The sequence below is a fragment of the Haliaeetus leucocephalus genome, unplaced genomic scaffold (assembly GCF_000737465.1).
Source record: "Haliaeetus leucocephalus isolate CR32 unplaced genomic scaffold, Haliaeetus_leucocephalus-4.0 Scaffold140, whole genome shotgun sequence".
Classification (NCBI taxonomy): domain Eukaryota; kingdom Metazoa; phylum Chordata; class Aves; order Accipitriformes; family Accipitridae; genus Haliaeetus; species Haliaeetus leucocephalus.
In genome coordinates this window covers 16,696,365-16,716,479 of record NW_010972576.1, presented here as the reverse complement: position 1 = coordinate 16,716,479, position 20,115 = coordinate 16,696,365, and the positions used below count along the sequence as shown (strand labels likewise).

The window sequence follows — 20,115 nt, the reverse complement described above, 5'->3', positions numbered from 1 at the left end:
CTTTGGAAATAAGGTCACAGTGGGGTAACAGAGAATTGGAAGACTAAACCTGCAAATGTTTGCATGTCAACTGGACCTTTAAATACTGCATGAACTGATATATATGTTAAAAATTATTGGCTCATTCATGTTGGTTTTGAATACATTGTGAGCACAGGCTTTTCTGCAACAGACTGCTCTTCCACTGCCTGAGATAACTAAGTCATGTTAATTTACAGTTTGCTTAGGTTTTATTTCTTTGTCTTCACAGTATTGGGACTGGTACTGCCAATGTGGGCCATTGCTCTAATATCAGTTGGTGTATCCTTAGTATTTGCCATCTTAGTCTGGATTTGTGTGTGCCCCTGGATGAAGAGAAAAATAGAAAGTAAGTAGTTGCTTGATGGAATGTGGGTGATGTAAAATCATGGAAAATTTCATTTCAGAGCTGGAGGCTTGAAAGGTCACCTAGTCCAGTCCCCACCCACAGGCAGGATGTGCCTAAACTATTCCTCATGTATTTGTGTAACCTGCTCTTAAAAACCTGCAATGGTAGAAATTCAAAACCTTGTTAGGCAATCCACTGCAGTGCTCACTTCTTCTAGAGTCCAGAGGAAACAGGAAAATAAATTCTGGAATATAATCTGCTTTATATTTTATTAAGGAAACATTAAAGAGGAAAAATCTGGCAGAATGATTAAGTGACTTCTTTAACTTTACAGTAAGTTGGACTGATCACAGCTTTTAGGCTTTACAGTGTTTTGCTTGTTTGCTTTGCTACTCTCAACAAATGCAGTGTTTAAAATGCAGAGAAAAGTTTCAGAGTTCATTAATAAATGAGCAACTCGGCATTTTACTTCAGTTACCTAGTTCGGTGAATTTTGTAGGAAGAAACAAAGATGTTGTAGAATTTTCTCAGATGAATTTAGTAAAGATAAGTGTTACAAATAAATAAAGAATGTGTATGAAATGGAGCCAGGTTATTGTATCCATGTTGATCTATGCCGTTGATGCAAACAGTGGAAACATAAGCAGCAAGACGGATAGGCTGGGTTTAAAATTACAGTACTGTTATTTCCTTAGGCCGGTTAAAGAAAGATGCTGCACTGTCAAGGATATCAGATGAAAGTCTTGATAAAATTCAAGATGAAGAAACACCAGTCTTTAAAGAGCTTCCCGGTGCCAAAGCATCTGACGAGAGCACTATTCCCCTTACTGGCTCAGTAACAGAAGCTGCTGGGGCATCAGATACTATTGCAAATGGAAACCATCCACGTGTACCGTATGGTAAGAAAGTAAGACAAAACAGAGGGTTTATCTTCTCCCTGTTTCGGTAGGGTTTCTTGAGAGCAAGTAGGTCTCTGTTGTAAATGGTAAGTTAACGTTTGGGACTTCCAGCTCTAATCCCTCTTCAGCACTTGTTGGGAAAGATGCTCATTACAAGTGACATTTTCTAGAGAGGACTTAAAAACAATTACATTTTGTATGACTGTATTTCAGTTTTAGAAACAGCTGAAAACAAAAATTACTTTCTTTTCTGCTTTACTTTGTATCCTTAATGTATCCTCCATCCTTTAAAGCAGTGGAAAAATACAGAGAACACAAATTGCTGATGTATGAAGGTTAAATTCAGCATAAAGATGATTAGCATACTACCACAGGAGATGAAAAGATTTGGGCTTTAGTTGACAAACGTATGATCCTTTTGGAGCGTGTCCACTAGAAAAATCTCACACATTGTTTTCTGAACATATATTTATAAGTAGGCTTGTGTGCATAAAGCTCTTTTTGTTCTTCCATGTGGTGGGATCGCACCCCCCCTACTTAGCAGTCTGCTGACTTTCATATCACTTTGCTAACATCTACACAGCCCTGTAATTTGGTTAATAAATGCCTAATATATTCAACTGATTCTTACAAAATCAAATAAGTCATCATATGAAGCCCTTTGAGTGTGTGCTTCCAGTTTAAAAATAGCTAAAACCAATTCTGAATGTTGCACAGTGGAAATCTGGGAAGTCAGGAAATGAAAAAGATAGTTTCTTCAGAAATATTGCCTTAGCTGTGACATGTGTCCTACAGCGTACGCTAATGTTAAATGTATACAGTGGGAATAACTATAATCTTGTTCATAGAAATAAGATATACAAAATGGTGGAATAGCTGAGGAAATATTTCTGTAGAACATGAACTTTTTTGCTTTCTGTTTTTTTAATTATTTTTAGAATTTGTGTAAATGTCTTTTAAACATAGGTGCTTTTGAAAGGTGACCTCATATTCAATATGAAATTACAGTAAATCACCTTTCCTGAAATCCTTATCTATTAATGTAGACAAAGCCTCAGAAAAAGTAGAGCTTATTTTACAAGAAAGGAATTTTATAGAAATTACTTTTTCAAAGAACCTGAGGATTTAACCTTCAAGTATTACCTTTGAGTAGCCAATCCCAAGTGACTTGCTGCACGTCATACAGCGTGTCTGGGGAAGACCCAACGCTGGAACAAAGCTCTCTTTGCACAGAAGATGAGAGAGTTTATTTTGCGGTGAATCTTGGCTTATTCACTGCGTATGTTGCAAATTGATCTTCTTTGTCCTGTAGTCTTGGATTACTGCCGTTTTATTGTCTCATGAAGTGCGAGGGAGGGGGCTTCTGTAGTACATTTCATAGAAATAAAAACTCTAAATCTCTGCCGTTTTAGGAAGAGCATTTTCGATGACGCACACCTCGGTGAAATCACCTGTTTCCAATGGCACCTTCAGCTTCGATGGCCAGATGAGGAGCGATGGCCATGTTTATCACACTGTGCACAAGGACTCAGGTTTATACAAAGACTTGCTCCACAAAATACACCTGGACAGGGCCACCGATGAGAGGCCCGCTCAAGAAAACAACTACAAACTGTTACGACGCAACAACAGCTATACTTGTTATACAGCTGCTATTTGTGGCATGCCCGTGCATTCCTCCTTTAAGGCAGCAGATATGTCAACTCCGGAGGACAGTGAGAAGTTAGTGGGAGACACTGTTTCCTACTCCAAGAAGCGAGTTCGCTACGACAGCTACTCCAGCTATTGCAATGCAGTGGCCGAGGCAGAGATTGAGGCGGAGGAAGGTGGGGTGGAAATGAAGTTGGCTTCTGAACTCGCAGATCCTAACCGGCCCCCAGTTGATCCCGTGGAAGAGGATAAGGAAGAGAAAGACACATCTCAGGTCCATCTACTTTTCCACTTCCTCCAGATCTTAACAGCCTGCTTTGGATCCTTTGCCCATGGAGGTAATGATGTCAGGTAAGAGGATGAGATCTCACAAACCAGCAGTTTTACCGTTTAAGTGCTTGGAGCAAGGTTTGCCATCTTAGCTGGTCAGAAAGCATATTCATTTCTGCAGGCGGATGATCATCAGGGCTGTGTTTTGCAAACCTTGTGACACTGATGTCCCTGGTGCATTCCAGGAGTTGGGCTGCTCAGTCTATGGTTTATTTTCTTCTCAATGGTAACATCTTTTTTATTCGTTGCTAATTGTGTGGTAATTAGTTTAATTCAGGTTTAATTTTGGCAAGCTTTGAGGCATTGAGACTCCCCCTAGCATGCCAACCACTGTAAAAGCAAACAGGACAATCCCAGCTCGACAGAGTTCGCAGCCTATTTTAAGTGCAAGATTGGAGACCATCAACAAATGAGAGGTTTAGACTATTTTTGTCATTAGATGAATTTCATCTCTTGTCACCACTGCAAAAAGAGGTGTGTGAAGAACGTCTTCATTTTGATTGCTGCAGCCCTTATAGACTTCCCTTTGCTGAATCTTTTGCTTGTAGTTCTCCAGGGGTCTAGGACCGTGTGAGGCAGTGTATCACTAAGTAGCCCAGAAAATCTAACAAGCCTTAACATCAAAGTCCTACTGAATTTCATAAACTGCACATACAACTTCTCCAGCTGCCACAGTTCTCTTACCAAAACAAAGGGAGCTACTCCCAAGGACGCCTGGGCACTTTCCTGTGCCCCATGTGGAGAGGGGACATGGGCTATGGCTAGTGCTCATTTAAGAAGCTTCCCATCTCCCAGCATCATTCCAGTACACAGTACTCCCTGTCAGGAGTTTTATCCAGAGCCGCTATCACCGTTGAGTTGCTCCTTGACTTTGGAAGAAGCCAGCAAGTTCATCCTTCAGTCATTTGACTTAAGCATGTCTGTCCTTAAATCCTGTGGCATTAACATAATTTCCCAGGAATAAAGGAAAAGGATCATCCTCCAGGAGTCTTTCTGTCATGTTCGTATTGACTCAGACAGCTGACGATATCTTGATCTCAGAAATGTTTATCTGCACTTCTTTGCCCTTTGTCATCCGGTCAGACGCCCACGAAATAGTGTCTCTTCACTTACTTATTTGCCAACCTCTTTCCCTTTGAAGGCTCTTTTATTCCACAAAGTACAAGACTTTTGACTGACAGACATAGGATGTAGGCTCAGGATGGAGCAATTTATACCTTCCTTGTCTGCACTCACATTGCTCATCTGCTTGTAACATTGCTTCACCTGCAGGGCCCTATTGCACCTCGCCATCTTGGGGGCATGTAGCTGAAGGGCAGTTTGGGTATTTTTGCTCTGTCCCTGGGAACATTGCATATTTTTCCATTAGGATTTGGCTGGGCTGCCTCTTCCCTAGGCCTGGAGCCTTGGTATTTAGTAGGTGCTCTTTCCTGTATCGTGATAAGGTCCCCTGAGAAATCCACACAGAAGCTGCTTGTCGAAGCAGCGGTCCTTATTTGGGTGGTAGCTGAGGCCATACTGAGTCCCCTTCCTGCTGAACCCTCGCCTTGTTAGCCGTGCCCTGCTGGTGTCGGTTTCAGCATTTGCAGTGGGGCTTTGCAGCGTTCATAACTTTCATAGTGCTCCTTAGGCATCTGGGCAAATGCTGTCCCACTCAGCAAGGAGAACAGTTATTGCTTCTTGTTCTTGTCAGCCACCCAATTTAACTCACAGCTCATCTCGAAAAGACTTACTAACATGCCTCTTTCCTCCCCACCCACCCAGCGTCCTGGGAATTTGGAACAGGCCTTTCTGAAGACCTGCCTTGTCCTCGCTCTTGTTATTACTCCCTTCATATCCACGGGGATCTGGTTCCGGGAAGGAGTCAAGGATCCCCTCATCCTCTGGGTCAGAGGACAGCGATGCAACTTTCTTTCCTCTCGGATGGTTTCTGTTGATCAGGACCTGTGCTCTGAGCACACTGGGCAAGAGCAAAGACCCATGGAGGCCAGTACCCGTGCTCTGCAATTGGCCAGCAGCGAGTGCTGAGGGGAACATACGCATAAGGACAAACACTGCTGATAATTTCTTGTAATGTACCCTGGGAAATACCATTGCAGAAAGTTCTTAGCCTACCCCAGTAGGTGCCCCTGCTCCTTTATTCCCTGTAGGTGATGTCTATACATACTCCTCAAGGACTCACATGTTTATGCAAGCATCACTTGCCTTTTCTGTAGGAGGCAAGGATAGTAGAGTTTGTTAGAAAGTGATCTGTAAGGATGCAGTCAGTTCAGAAATCAAATTTGGTGTTGATAGGAGCTGGACAGGATGAAAGACAAGGTTTGGACTCTGTGCAGTATGCTTTATTGCATCTCACAGCCTAATTCCTCCAGATTTCTGCATTTGGACTGGCTTGTTGCCTTGGAAATATCCCTTCCTGAAAATTCATATTTTTTGGTGTTTTGCAGATCTGTACTTCTGTCAGTGATCCTACCAAATTTGCCAGCAAGCATGCATTTTTATTAAATGCTGTTTATTCCAAAATCTCTTCTTAAGCTGAATTCATGTAATTGCAAAACTAAAGAGCAGGTTACCTTCATTTTGTCAAAGCTGGTAGAAATGCAAGAAGATGGTCATGGGTGTAGAGTTGTATAGGAACCCATGCTTGCAATTGTTCTGAGTTCCAGCTAAGCAACAAGTGTTAAAGACCCCTTTGTATGCCAAAAAGGTTGAGTAGATAAAACACTCTGGGAATGCAGGTATCTATCCTGTGGATTGTGTAGCAGAGACATTTTGCCAGTCTTTGTCTAGCAGAGCAGAAGACTTCTTACTGGGCTCTTGGCTCCTCCACATGTCACATAAAGATCTGCAGAGCTTGAAAGGCAGTGTGTTGTTTTAAAAATAATGCAGTAGAACCTAGCTAGTAGCATGGCCTTCTGTCCACATTTGTGTAGGAAAGCAAGCCTTGGCAATCCATCTTCCACTGAAGGCTGCTATCTTTTCATCTCCCTCCTTCCTTCACTTTCCTTCTGCTCATATTTAGGTGTTGCTGTCAAGCTGCTTCTCTAATTTTTTTTTCTCAGCCTTGAATCATGTCATTAAAATCCTGCTTTCCTCTACATTTGGTTTTAAGCACCTCACTCATATATTTAGGGAAGCACCTCTGTTGTCCACATCTTTTTGTTTGGGCTTGTCTCCTACATTTTCCTTCCCCATCCTGGAACTCACTCTGGTCCCATGTTTTCTGTTTATTTTCCATCAGGCTCTTTGCTGGTATTTCTTGAAGGGACAGGAGCAGATAAAATGAGCAAAGAGAGAAAAAATAAAAGCTAATGTAAAAATTAAAAACTGCAGGTAGTTAAATGATTGACCTGTTTTAGAGCATATTTAAGCATGAGGCATACAGTACAGACTGAACCATGGTGCACCTCAGAAATGCTTTATGGAGCTGTCGTGGTTTAACCCCAGCCAGCAACTAAGCACCACGCAGCCGCTCACTCACTCCCCCCCCATCCAGTGGGATGGGGGAGAAAATCAGGAAAAGAAATAAAACTCGTGGGTTGAGATAAGAACAGTTTTATAGAACAGAAAAGAAGAAACTAATAATGATAATGATAACACTAATAAAATGCCAACAGTAGTAATAAAAGGATTGGAATGTACAAATGATGCGCAGGGCAATTGCTCACCACCCGCCGACCAACCCCCAGCCAGTCCCCGAGCGGCGATTCCCCGCCCCTTCCTAGTTCCTAAACTAGATGGGACGTCACATGGTATGGAATACCCTGTTGGCCAGTTTGGGTCAGGTCCCCTGGCAGGGCATGAGAAGCTGAAAAATCCTTGACTCTAGTCTAAACACTACTGAGCAACAACTGAAAACATCAGTGTTATCAACATTCTTCACATACTGAACTCAAAACATAGCACTGTACCAGCTACTAGGAAGACAGGTAACTCTATCCCAGCCGAAACCAGAAGGGCTCCATATAGTTTGGATTGCTTTTAAGTGGGCAAAAAGTCATATGGAGACCTCCCTTGTTTCTTTGTCCAGGCTTTTCCCCTGGACCTAGAAGAGTTAAATCAGTATTTTTGCCTTCGACTGCAGAACTAACTCATAATAAGGGTAGCTAGACCCCAGTGTCTTCCAAGAGGATGCTTTTTAGCATCGTAAGGATACCAGCCATCTTTGCTGTACGAGCTGATGTTTGTAGCAGTCAGGGCTTGTGTTTAGGCTGACATCAGCAGGGATCCTGGCCAGGGCAGTTGTGCGTTAAAAGAATCAGGGAGTCATGGTAACTCCTTATTCGGGTGACTCTTTTGTTCAGACCATCCCCTCCTGCCCCCCTGCTGCAGAGCTTATATGCGCTGCTGTGTCAAGGATGCTGGAGCCCTTCCAGGGCTGGGACTAACTGAGCCGGGCCGAGAGCCTTGTGACACCATCGTGCACATGGGCTGAATGAAATCTAAAGAATTTAAAATCCTGACTAAATATGTTGGGACAGAACTGCTGAAAAAAATGTTGTTGTTGAACTTAATTAGTGGCGCAAAGTGAGCAGGTCTCACTGGCTCAGCACCCAAGCACAAAGGGAGCACGTCAGGTCATTGCAAGGGCAACGGGAGAATAAAAAGGGCAGGACGGAAAAAAAGACCTGGGCCAGGAGCGTGACACAAGGAGAACTGCCAGCTTCCTAAATGCTTGTTCAGAGCCAGCTTTCCAGAGGGGCCAGGAGGGTGGGCTTTGTTGGTTGGTGGGGATTATATGCACCTATGGTTGAGTTGGACTCAGCTTATTTTCTGAAAGTGTAGGTTGGTTCAGCAAGAATCATGATTATCTGGAGCTCAGCGCTGCAACCACAACAGCTTACCTGCGTAAATGCAGGTAGCAGGAGAGTTGCTGAAGCTGTAGGGTTTATGGTGCATTTCAAAGTCTGGAAGCATGTCTGAATTAACTAGTTCTCGAAAATGAAGGCATTTGGGCAGGCTGTTTTGGAAATGGCTAGAGAGGACTGCTAACCCCATAGCTATCTCCTATGCTTAGCACAGTGGTGGCTGTGGCTGCTTTGCTACTGGGTTGGGAACGAGAAAGCTATGAGCAAATGGTGCGTTGGCCCTGCAGCCCACTCGAGCAAACGGGAGGATGCGTTTGTTGACTCAAGCAACCTCTGGAGCTCGTTATTCCTTGAATTCTTGCAGTCAAAGCGGGATGACCCATGGAAAGATGCTGTAGGTCAACGTGAGGTTTGCTGATTAAAATCTGCTGTTATGCTGTGAAAAAAGGCTGAGCCTTGTGCTCCTACACACCTGTCTGTGCATGTGTTTAGTCTTTTCTCGTACAGATTCCTTCACCTATAAATGGGTAGCCTCTTCTGTCCCTTCCTACCCCCACCCCACCTCAGGCCATCATTCCTGCTGTCACAGGAGAAACCCCAGGGATGACAAGAGCTACATGCCCTGGCTTGTGTGAGCATGCATCTACCCTGGGTTCATGGGTTCTAGCCATGGAGGAAGGTGGTTTATTATCATGACGGTGGCAGGAGCTGTAATGCTCCAGCTGAACAGGGTGACCACAGACTATGCTGCCCGCCTGTGTCTGTGTGTGCCAAGGTGCAGGTGGTACCGAGGTTTAGCTGGTACATGCTGTAGGGAGGAGAAACCTGCTTGCAGATGTTTCACGGTTGTGCAGGGAATCTCTGTTTTGCTGAGTTCCTGCTGTGTAAGTTGTTTGAACGTGGCTGCTCTAATTAAATTTCACGTGGAGGACTTCAGGACTACCCTTGCATATTCGTACTTAGATACTATAGGTAAAAAGGATCATTTGTGTTAGAGTCTGCAAGTAATGCTATATAGATTTATGGCACAAGCTTGACAAAGAATGGCTCTCTCCGTTATCCAAATGATATAGGCTACATTACCAAAGACAGGATTTAAAACTATTTCAGAGCTATAGTAAAAATGCTTAGTATTTTTTTATGTATTTCTACACATTCTCTCAGTGGTTTTAGGGAAATAGAACTGCTACCAGATAGGGAATTCATTGTTAAGCAAAGCAATGCAAGTGAAACTAGGAAATACCTGTTTACCCAAAATACAGGGAGAGGAAACTTCTTTCACCTCCTTACAGACTGGAGTTTTAAGTCAGAGGACACAAACAGCAGTGGGACTCACCTTTTCCCCTCTTCCTAAAGTAAATGCAATGGGATTAAAGGAGAGAAGGGCCAGAACATTGCCAGTATCTCACTGCACACAGAGAGCTTAGTGGGATTCAGTTTCCTGGCTAAATAAGGAGTCTGAAAGAGCTATAATAAGGCTGGATTACAAAATTAGTATTTCTTATTCCCTCCCTGAGAGCTGCAGTCAAGATCACTTAGAATATTTAGGAAGCTAATCTGTCCATTATGATTACTGAGAGCAGCCTGAAATCTGATTTCTTCCCTTTTTAATAGCAGTCCATCCTGAAAGTGCAGCCCATGTCCTGAGTAGATATGAATCTTCACTTGTGTCCTTAATTGTGCAGGTACGTGGCATCTTTTTTGTGCCATGCAGGCAAGCCAAAGAAGAGCAGCAAGAAACAGCGGGCTCCAGTGGGCACGGGAATACCTCCCCATCCTGCTGTGAGCAGGGCCCGTGACTGGACTTGCTGGGGGAAGGCTGATGCTGGTGGGCGAGAGGGGAGGGTGGACCCAACCCTCCAGGGTCCAGGGATTTGGGGTTTCAGGGCCAGCATTTACAGCACGCAGGGATGAGCTGCAGGAAGAAATACGTAGCCTTCCTGACTCATTAATGCACCCAAAGTTTGCACTTCACAGGGCACAGCTGTGACACACTTTTATTGTGCTATGGTATACGCACTATTTCAAAACTGTCCGATTACTGGAACTAGGATAAAACTCTTTGGATAATCTGAGATCTCTGGAGATTAGCACATAGTTTTTTTCCTGTTCGTACATACAGGCATATCTTTCTTGCGCCCTTACTCAGCTGGGTAATGTGTCCAGGCATAACTGCAGCATATGCAGAAATATCATCCCACTTATTTTCCCAGTGGAAAGTTCATTTGTGAAATCCTGGTTTGGGAAATAGTCAAATGACTGGGGATTTTGTAATTATATTTGTAATATTGGAAGCCTAATATAGCTTTCTCAGACGACTATTTTGCTCGTCATTCAGTTTTAATCAGTGATAATTCTTTCACTCAACTAGAAGAAGTGGCTAAAACACAATCTGCTTTTTCAGGTAGCAGAGAATCAAGGCATGGTCATCAGGTAGTCTGTAGATCATGGATTATAACACAAAGCTTATTCAGAGCATAGCATTCAAATACAGTTAAATTTTCTTTTTGAGCAACTCACTACTCCCCTCAAATAAGAAGTAGCGAGGTAATAGCAATGTTGCTAGTTCATAAAATATTATGACAATGATGGGATTTGGTGATAGAGCATTCAGCTGATGGCATCCTTCCATGAATGAAAAAGACACTTAAGTTTTACTAAAAAAAAAAAAAAAAAAAGGTTGTAGTCCTTGTTCCTCCAGAGAAAGGTCTGGACTTGTGACCCAAAGGTACCTAAAAATCTCTGCTCGTGTGTGTGTGTGCATGGGAAACTGTAATTTCTAAGCCTGTCTCATGATAGCTGAATGTGGGGATTTTTTTTGCCAGTAATACTATCTGTCTCACAGGGGAGAGGAGAAGCCAACTCTATTTATAGTTCAGATTCACTGTCAAATGCTATCTTTCAGAACAGCTTTATAAATGGTGCAGGACAGATTCTCAGCTGGCACAAGTGAGCAGAAAAAGAGAACTTGTGCCAATTCACGTTAGTTGAGAGCGCTAGCGAACTCATCATGAGGGTCAGACAGCACTTCAGAAACATTCAGCAGCACTTCGCTGCACCGCCGTGACATGTGTCTGCAAGTACGAGCATTACTGTAGATGGCATTTAATCCTGTGTTGTACCTCTAGGGAAGGCAGACAGCCCCTACACACCACCTCTGCTGCAAAGCCCTGTGCCCTGTGAGTAACCAGGGCTGGCGGAGCCCAGCAGAGATGGTGAAAAATACTGAACATGGAGAATACACTTCATAAGAGGTAGACCCAGGAGTTAGGCTTCTTATGCCGTAACGTTTTATAAATTCATCCCCAAATGAACTCGTAGTGGCCATCCTCTTGTGCTCAGTGGAAAAATGAGTATTAGGTATACAGCACTAAAGTAATACAGCAGGAGTAGCTTATCTTGGCTTTTAAACCCAATAGCTAAATAATATGGTAACATCCTCAAAAGCCCTTCAGTTACATAGGAACCTAATGGCAGTTTACACATAGATAGATGCAGATAGGGGTTCAGACCCCCTGAGTGACCATCTCAGGCTGTTTTCTTCTCCCTCTAAACTACCACGAATAAGACTTGGAGCTCCAGCACAAAGGAGAGTTAGTTAAGGCAAGTAAAAGAGCTGTGTGGGAGAGTAAGAGAAAATCACTTCTTGAAAATAGATGTGTGAAATGAGTCTTAGCCAAACGCATGGAAGATTTGAGGTCTGCTTTTCTGCTAGTCATGTCTTGAGTCAAATGAGATAGAACCGGTGGGACATACTGTGGAAGCCACATCCCAGTCTAGCCAGTGTCCTTATGGTTCATCCACTTAGTCACTCAGCTGTAGGAGACATCTGTAAACCGCAAACAGTCTCAAAGCAGTCTCTTATCTAACGATGCCTTTTTTTTTTGATGTGTTGTTTCTCTCTTACTCTTCTATTGGGACTGGTTGTCTTCTACCGATGAGCTCTTCCTAGTCCCAGGTATGGTTGATTGCATGTGCTTATGATAATGTCTCAAAGCTGACGTATGCAGTACCAAGATCCTAGTCTTTGTAGTTTCTGAGTCAGATGCATTCCCTGTGAGCTTTTGGCAGTTTTGTGGTGGGACAGGCCTAACAGCTCCTTCTAGAGCTGTTCTCCATTGGCATAGGAAGTGTTGATACCACAAGCCCCTGGGCCTGGACCTACTGAACAAATCCAGAAGCCGAAGGAGCCCTCCGAAGAGCCGTGACGCTGGTAGATCACAGCCACCGGCTGCACACCACTGCCAGTTTGCTGATATTGAGGCTGGGAGGTGGCGTTGTCTCTAGGAGCAGAACGTTTAAGTCACATTGAACATTATTTACAGGGAGAGGAGAAATGTCTCTCTGGTATAGATAACCAGCGGTGCAGATACCCACAAAGGAAAATGCAGTTAATTACCTTTTAGCCTTTCCAAGCATATATGGATCCAGTATTCCTCCGCTTTCTTTTCCTACAGGGAAGGTATCAGAAGTGCTGCCCCTGTGGGCATCAGTGTCGTCTCTTCTAATCTGTTGGGCAGCATCAGCCACTCGGATCCTCTGAGGCTGAGCATAAGTCAGCAGAGTTTTGCCTTGCCTTCCGTTGCCACAAATAAGAAAATAACCTTTTCTTCGAGGATTAAGCTTAGTTGATTCACAGAGCTGTAGCATTTGCAAATAATTAAAACTGGATTTTGATACAAAAGAGCATAGTTTGCTGCTGTAGTTTTTGAAGCCTTTTTTGTCTTCCCATTTACATTAAGACTGACAAATATCCATCCATAATCTCTTTAGAACAGTCAGGAAGTGCCTGGGCTTGCTCCAAATGTACCTGTTATTTTAACAGGGAGGTTGTCCCCATGTCATACAGCACTATAAGGGGTGATCAGTTTTCCCTTTATTCATATGATCAATGTTTTAGTTGCCTTTATCCATCCTTCTGCATCCATCAGTTGAAGGTACAGTGAACTACCTTTCTTTTGCTATGCACAATAAGGCATTTAAATGTGCAAGTAATTTAATCCACACCTGAAAACACTGGCAAAGAAGTTGCGGGTCAACTTAAAAATATTAGAAATGCTTCAATCAAGAGTCTCTTCTTCCTTGAAGTTAAAGTAATTCTTGCATTTAGGCATTAAGGACTTTTCAAATACCATCCTTTCACTCACACAAAAACTCAACAAATCAAATGCATACTCAGGCACAGTATCAGACCAGAATTTTAAAGTACTTTTGCTAGTGGAAATCACTCTTTATTTAAAGTGTATTTAGTTCTTCATCGTACTACCCATTGCCTTCAAACCCACTGGATTTTATTATCCATATTAGCTCACTAATATATTTCCAGAATACTTCTCAAAAAATGTAAGAATTGTTCATTCCTTTTTATATCAAAGAGCATTTTAAAGTATTTTCATTTGCCCCGCAGCTTGAATGTTATGTGTGTTTAAAATTCCTTCCTAGTTACTTTGCTCCAGGACTGCTTCTTAGGGTTCAAAGTTCAATTTCTCAAGGACCAGAAGAAAGAAGGAGGGTCTCATGTTGTTTAGATACGCCGAGTTTGCAATGCTGAGGACCGTTGTCTCTTGGCAATTAGTGCTCAGCCCCTAGTACCTTGTATCTGGTAAAGATGGGATTCAAGTAAATTATTAACTGTTGGTTATGGTGGCTTGGTTTGCACAATATTTGACATTAAAACTGGCCCTTACTCCATCTGTGTGCTTTGGAACGAGACCAGGAACTAAATTTAGCCGGTCCTGGCTGCAGGGCGAGCATAGCTGTCGGTCCTGCCTGCAGCGGTTGCCGCAACCTGCTCTCCTTATCGGTTTACAAAGAGGGGAGCTTCCTGTTGGTTTTCAGACTTTTTGAATGACACTGGACAGGTTTGCTCTGCTCTTCTCATGAATATTCAGACATAAGTGCAGCGCTGCCTCGCTTCTTACGCTTTTTTGGTTGTGGATAAATGCTGCTCAGCAGGGCAAGCAGCTACTCAGTTTAGCAAAACAGCTGCTGAAAAAAAAGGGGATGTCAAAGTTCTTACCTGCTTTTTAATATTTAAGCCTCTAAAGTAACTGGATACCAGCTTTCAAGTTTTTCTTCTAACTCTCATGTCTAGAAACTTGATGCTCTTTCAGAATAAACAGAGTCAGAAGTCTCACTCCAGGCACTGGAGACTCCAGCCACCAGTATCAGGTGACCTGCGTTAGGAGTGGGGACTTCAGTGTTGCTCAGTTTCAGTGTTTTTCTAAATAACAGCAGCAGGGTAGCAAAAGGGCTTACGCCAGCTCGGTGTCACCAATGAGTCCTCTCTGATCCAGTCCAACTAGCTCTACAACACATTTGAAGAAGACTAAGTCATCTTCCCGGCTGCATTCTGATTGTATCTCCAAACATTACAGGTTACCAGATTAGTTTATATGTGTATCTTCTTGTCTGCAGTGGTAATTTTGTTCATTTATTTCCCTCTTTGACAAAAAGAGCTAATTTAATACTTGAATTTTAAAAATGCAGAGCTCTTCAGTTGGTAAATTTTGAGATAATTTCAGCACAGTACTGAAAATACTGGGTTTTGTCCCAGAACAGACATAATGAGGTATTACTGAATCTGCCATTTCAGGAAACAATTTGTAGAAGAGAAATTCCTTTCAGCATTTGCTATAGTTATCAGCGTTGAAGTGGTAACTGAAAAAGCAACATGATAAGAGCCCCCTGCTGCAGCCTTTCCAAGAGAGAAAGGGTGTTGCCTGTAGGGTCAGGTCAGAGCAGTGCTGCACACATGATGAAGAAAAATAACACAGAAAATAAGAAACTTCTTTCAAGGCAATTATCTGTGTTTTTATAACTTGAGCGATGTTTTTCTGTTTCTCCAGCAATGCAATTGGTCCCCTCGTTGCGCTCTGGCTTATCTACGAGCAAGGTGGTGTAATGCAAGAAGCATCGACTCCCGTCTGGCTGCTGTTTTATGGAGGTGTTGGGATCTGTGTGGGTCTCTGGGTCTGGGGTAGAAGAGTTATCCAGACCATGGGTAAAGACCTCACTCCAATCACACCATCAAGGTAGGTGCACAGTTGTCATTACAGTTGTGTGAACTTTGTGTGTGAACTGATCTGAGAAATTGCTGCTCCAGTATTTTGTTTGTAATGCAGTTTGCTGCATTTGCTGTGCTTTGATTTTAATGATAACCTGGCTTCAACTTCTCCATCTTTCTAAAAAATGCAAGAAAAAAGAGGAAAAGGAGAGAAAGAAAGAATGAGAAAGAAAGAGAGAAAGGACAAAAAGATAACCCTGTAAACTAATACTGAATGCTTTTGAGGCGTAGAGGTCTACATGAACAGAGTCTTCTGCTGATGACCTAATTAATGTGGCAGAAGGTGCATTTCAAAATGGCAAGATTACAGTGGCTTTCCCAGTGTGCTTCAGACTATTAAAACCATATGTATTTATTACAGTAATTTTCATCCTTAATGCATACTTGACCTCTGCTGGTGCTTAACCAAATTACTAATTAGGCATGATTCATCGCAGCGTAGAGTAGTAAAAGTCCCTGATGCAATGAGATGTGCAGCTGGGTTGCTACAGATGACTAGCCTGTGCCGTTCCCATTATTCAGCCCTTCCTTGTTCTCTTAACTTATTCCTGTGACAAAAATCAGTCGGAGATAAAACAGTCGAAAGAAGAAACGGGTAAGACTGTGGCACGCTGCATGGTATCAGTCCGAGCTGATGCAAAGAGTGATTGTGAAGTGTTTTCTTATGCTTCCCGCAGTGGATTCACTATTGAGTTGGCTTCGGCGTTCACAGTTGTGGTAGCTTCCAATGTTGGACTTCCTGTCAGTACTACACACTGCAAGGTATGCCTTTGCCCAGCGACTGCAGTCAAGGCAGTCTGGACTATTCATCTTAAAATTGTGCCGCTTGAGCCAGCGGATAATGGCACGGCAAGGGGAAAACAGCCGCTCATGGAGGACGGTTAGGCAGAGGTGCATCAGCGCATCTCGGTCATGCCAGCGACACTGGAAAATAATTAGGCTTCCAAAAAATGCATTGGACTTGTCACAGTAAAGTCGCTGCAATCGGGCACAGTGTGAACTCCATAGCTGTGGTTAAAGAAAAAACAGCGCTTACTAAAACATGACCTCAATTTTAAAGCAAAGAATTACAAGGAAGAACCTGGTTTCCTCCAATGGTGCCATTTGAACCTGGTTGGGTAGCATTTCTCCCTTGTTCAGAGGCTGCGCACCATTCATCATTTATATTTCACTTTCTTGATAAGTGCATGGCATGGGATTTCCTGCATATAACTCTTTTACTACAGTTTTTCCATCTGTCTTTTTTTTTTATTTCTTCACAGTGGATTTTGCATTGAAGTAATGTGTGCGCTAACGGTACTTGTAGCCTCAAATGTGGGTATTCCAATAAGCTCCACCCATTGCAAGGTATTGGAGTTTGCAGTGATTGCATCAGTAAATCACATCACTAGGACAAACCATAACAAAATACAAGAGATACCAATTGTTGCAGATTGCCTTCACTATGTGATGCGCCGTGCAGACGGTGATTGCGAGGTAATGAGGACTGCTTTTAAAGCCAGTATGGCTAAGCAAAGTCAGCATTATAAGTAATTGCACAAAAGTCTGGAATGTCTTTCACGCTTACGTGATCGTATTGAACTAATATAGACATATTAAAATAACGTAGACTTGTAGTTGTGTGATACCAGTTACATGTATTTTAGAGCCACCTGTATGAAAAACACTGCTACATCATTAAGCTAATATTTTAATGTCTCTCTTCTTTTAAACCAACTTGTCCTCACTTTTGTGCATTATAATACAGAATCCGGCACTTGTAATCAGTTCTTTGAACAAGGTTGTTGGCTGTTTTTTTTTTTAAAAAAGACCAGTTTGAATTATAGATATAGGCTGGGTAACGAGCAGAATTTAGTTGTGTTATGTGATACGCTGTGTGAGAAGACATTTATATTGCTTGTAGGCAACAAGGAGCATGTGGACATTTACACTGCTGGAAGAACATAGTGAGAATTTGGAATTTTGTTCCCCAGGGAACTCCCAATTAAAATATCCTTTTTTAATTTCCTCTGCTTCCCCATGGACTCCCAAGCTCTTGGACACGCAGAGCTGTCTGTATCCCTTACCCTCTGGCAGGGCAAGGGGAAGCCCCTCCGAAATCAGAGACCCCAGAGCGGCAAAGCCCCTCTGCTTCGGGACTTACCAGCAAGCCCTACAAGAGCCATATCCTGTAGGATTTGCTGCTGCACCCTGGGGACCTTGGAGCCCTTCCAGCTCTGGCTGGGGCTGGGGCAGGCAGGTTTTTGGGGCTCACTGCTCCACAGCATGGCAGGCGGGTGGGCAAGAAGCCGGACATCCTTGCCTGTGACATTGACCTAGTTTCCAGTGAAAGAGTCAATGAAATCCACACATCCTGCAAAACGCCCCAAGTTGGTTCAGTCAGCCTTTTTCTAGTGAAAACCATTTCTTCAGAAAGCCTTCCTCTATTGCAAAATCATTTCTTTCTTCTGCTGTAGAGCTCTTTGAGAAGTAGCCAAGACTGAGCTGCTCTGAAGGGCTGTTCAGATTTCCCGGCGTTGGCCGAACTCTGGTTCCTCTGAATCAAGCAGGGAGGGGAAAAATAATAACAACGTGATTCACTTCTAAAAATGCTAGCCTGGAACCACCTCCCTTTAAGCTGACTGGTATATCAAATGCGTGACGAAGAATTTGCCAGAGAGAATAATACAGCTTTGATCATCTCAGTTGCATGCCTGAAGTACTTCTAGCCGACCGTTGTAAAAGAGAAAATACAATTTGGTACAGACAAATAAACTGAATTTAAAAAGAAAATGTCTTGGAAGCCATAAGCTAATGAGAGGGCAGCATTAGGAGGTATTCATTGACTCAACGCAGTTAAAAGCTTGGTCTTTTCTAACTGCAGAGCAAAATAATTATTTTTAAAAAATACCTCCATAAAAGCAGGTAATGTGGTTAGTCTGTGTCTGCTCCCTGTAGTTTGCTGTATCTCATTAGATGGATCATTCTTAATGGGAAGATCCACTTCGCAATAGGATTAGACTGTTCCAGGATGTCACATTATTATAACTGACTCTGTGTTTCAGCAGAATGAGATCCTGAGTTGAAAGATCCTAAGTGATCAACACAAGTTAAAGCAAACACTTGTAACAAATGTATTGCTTGTTTTCTTTGAGGGCGTGGTGAAGGAATAAAAGAACTATTATATATCATTTACTCTATGGGAAAATGTCTCTCTGAAAGTGCTGTCAGCCACTGAGATAGAAATGCCTTCTTAAAAATCAGCAGAAAAATTATGTCACCCTAGAAATCAAAAAGAAAATGGGTTCAAGGTGAGCCTAGTCCTAAGCCTCTAGCATCAGGGAGTGGGAATTACTCTTTTCCCCAACATTTGCTCCACAGCACTTGCTAAAGTGGGAGCCCTACCAAAGGGGTGTCAGTCAACTGAATGTGCAGCCACTGGATAAACTGATGGCAAAGAAGGAGCAGCGTGAAACACCTTAGGTGGAGGGAGACCTTTTCAAGGTGAAACAATAGACTATAACAAAAAATGGAGACCAAGTATGAAGGAAAGCTCTGAGCAGCAGTTTTCAGGTCTTGGAGCAGATGTGGTGGCAAACTGGAGATTGGTAGCAGGAAGAAAAGCATTAGCTTCTGAGAAAGATTTGTCAAGCCCTCTCAGATCAGGAGTTGCATTCAGTCCTAAAGCAGAGGCTTTGGTCTACGTGAGGTAGCAACCACCCAATATGCCTGCCCTAAATCTACAGCCCAGCAGCTTTTCCACGCTCAGTGCCTGCCGAGAGCCTGAACTGCACCTTTATCCTTGCCACGAGTCAAAGGGGAGAGGAAAGTTGCTCTGAAAGCCTCCCAAGTCAAGAGGGCCCGAGGGAAAGACCTAACCTTTTGAGCCTCCAAAGGAATTTGTGAGTCTGAACACGGTAGCCACGTTGCTCTGCCTGCACCCATTCAACGTCCCTTGGGATTTAGCACTGAAAAGCCAGTGTGGAGTGAATGCATACCTTGCCTTTCTGCTGCCCAGGTAGGCAAATGATCGTGTTGAATCTTACACATAGTGCCTGTTATTTATTCTAAGATATGAGATGTAGAAATAAACAGGCATTTCTCAGCTGTAACAGATTGAACGTGTTCACATATGGGTAAAATTAGATTGCAGGAGTTAAATGCTTTTTCTGTGCAAAAGCGACTTTGCTGAGGTCATACTGTCAGCTCCATTTTGCTATTATGATTCTGGTATTTTGAAAAATATTCTCAGTGTTGCTCTGATGAAATTATCGTGTTCTGTGTGTTATTATGATATGCCATTGCACAGGAATAAGAAAGCCAAAAGCATTTCTGTAATGCTTTAAGCACAACATACTGAAGGCAAACTGCACTGGTTTCAAACCAATCTCAAAGTAGATATCATCTGAAATTCTGCAGACGGTGTAGTGTCCCTGCACCCAAGTTTTAGCTACTCTCCTAACCTCTAGTCCATCAAAATCACTATTAATAAACTAAACTTTCATAATGTTTAAAACGGATTACCAATGCCATCATTGCTGATACCTTTTGAATTTCAGGAAGAACTCAGAGATTATCGTACGTAGACTGCAGGCTCGCTCAATAAGCAATGCTTCTTGTTGCAAGTATGACAGATGGATACTAAAGACATGCCAAATGTAAAGCAGAACCTAACAGCTGAGCTGCTGGAAAACCAAATGCTGTTTCCTTGGGTTAACGCTTTGATATAGTCAGAAGTATGGGGTTCCTCTTAGCTGGGCACCTCCTAAATACACTTACACCTCCTAAATACAGAATAGCATATTGTACACTCAGGGGTCTTCAGATTAAGTATTGTCTAACAGATTTCCTTATTGATCAAGCTTTAGACTGAGGCCTTTTCAGTCCTAGAATATCAAGTTTAGTTTTCCCTTATTCTGTCACAGGCACTTTTGAGTCTTATTTCTCTAGAGTTACAGGGTCTTCCACAAATAACTCTCTTCTCCAAAACAAAATGTTAAGCAGTAGTTAGAAGTT

The 20,115-nt window shown here is 42.7% G+C and overlaps 1 protein-coding gene across 2 annotated transcripts in view; it reads left to right on the top strand.

The window, feature by feature from the left end:
- The window catches only part of SLC20A2 (solute carrier family 20 (phosphate transporter), member 2), a 39,688-nt gene that overhangs the window by 16,612 nt on the left and 2,961 nt on the right, over positions 1-20,115 (top strand). Inside the window, exons 6-11 of one of the 2 annotated variants that reach the window (XM_010586253.1) lie at positions 251-367; positions 1,063-1,266; positions 2,679-3,267; positions 14,903-15,088; positions 16,383-16,596; positions 17,153-18,678. In XM_010586253.1, the coding sequence (XP_010584555.1) occupies positions 251-367; positions 1,063-1,266; positions 2,679-3,267; positions 14,903-15,088; positions 16,383-16,596; positions 17,153-17,428 (1,586 nt within the window). In that variant the 3' untranslated portion in view covers positions 17,429-18,678. Of the gene's footprint in view, positions 1-250; positions 368-1,062; positions 1,267-2,678; positions 3,268-14,902; positions 15,089-15,797; positions 15,883-16,382; positions 16,597-17,152; positions 18,679-20,115 lie in introns of those variants that run through there. The other variant, XM_010586254.1, reaches the window with a different exon arrangement.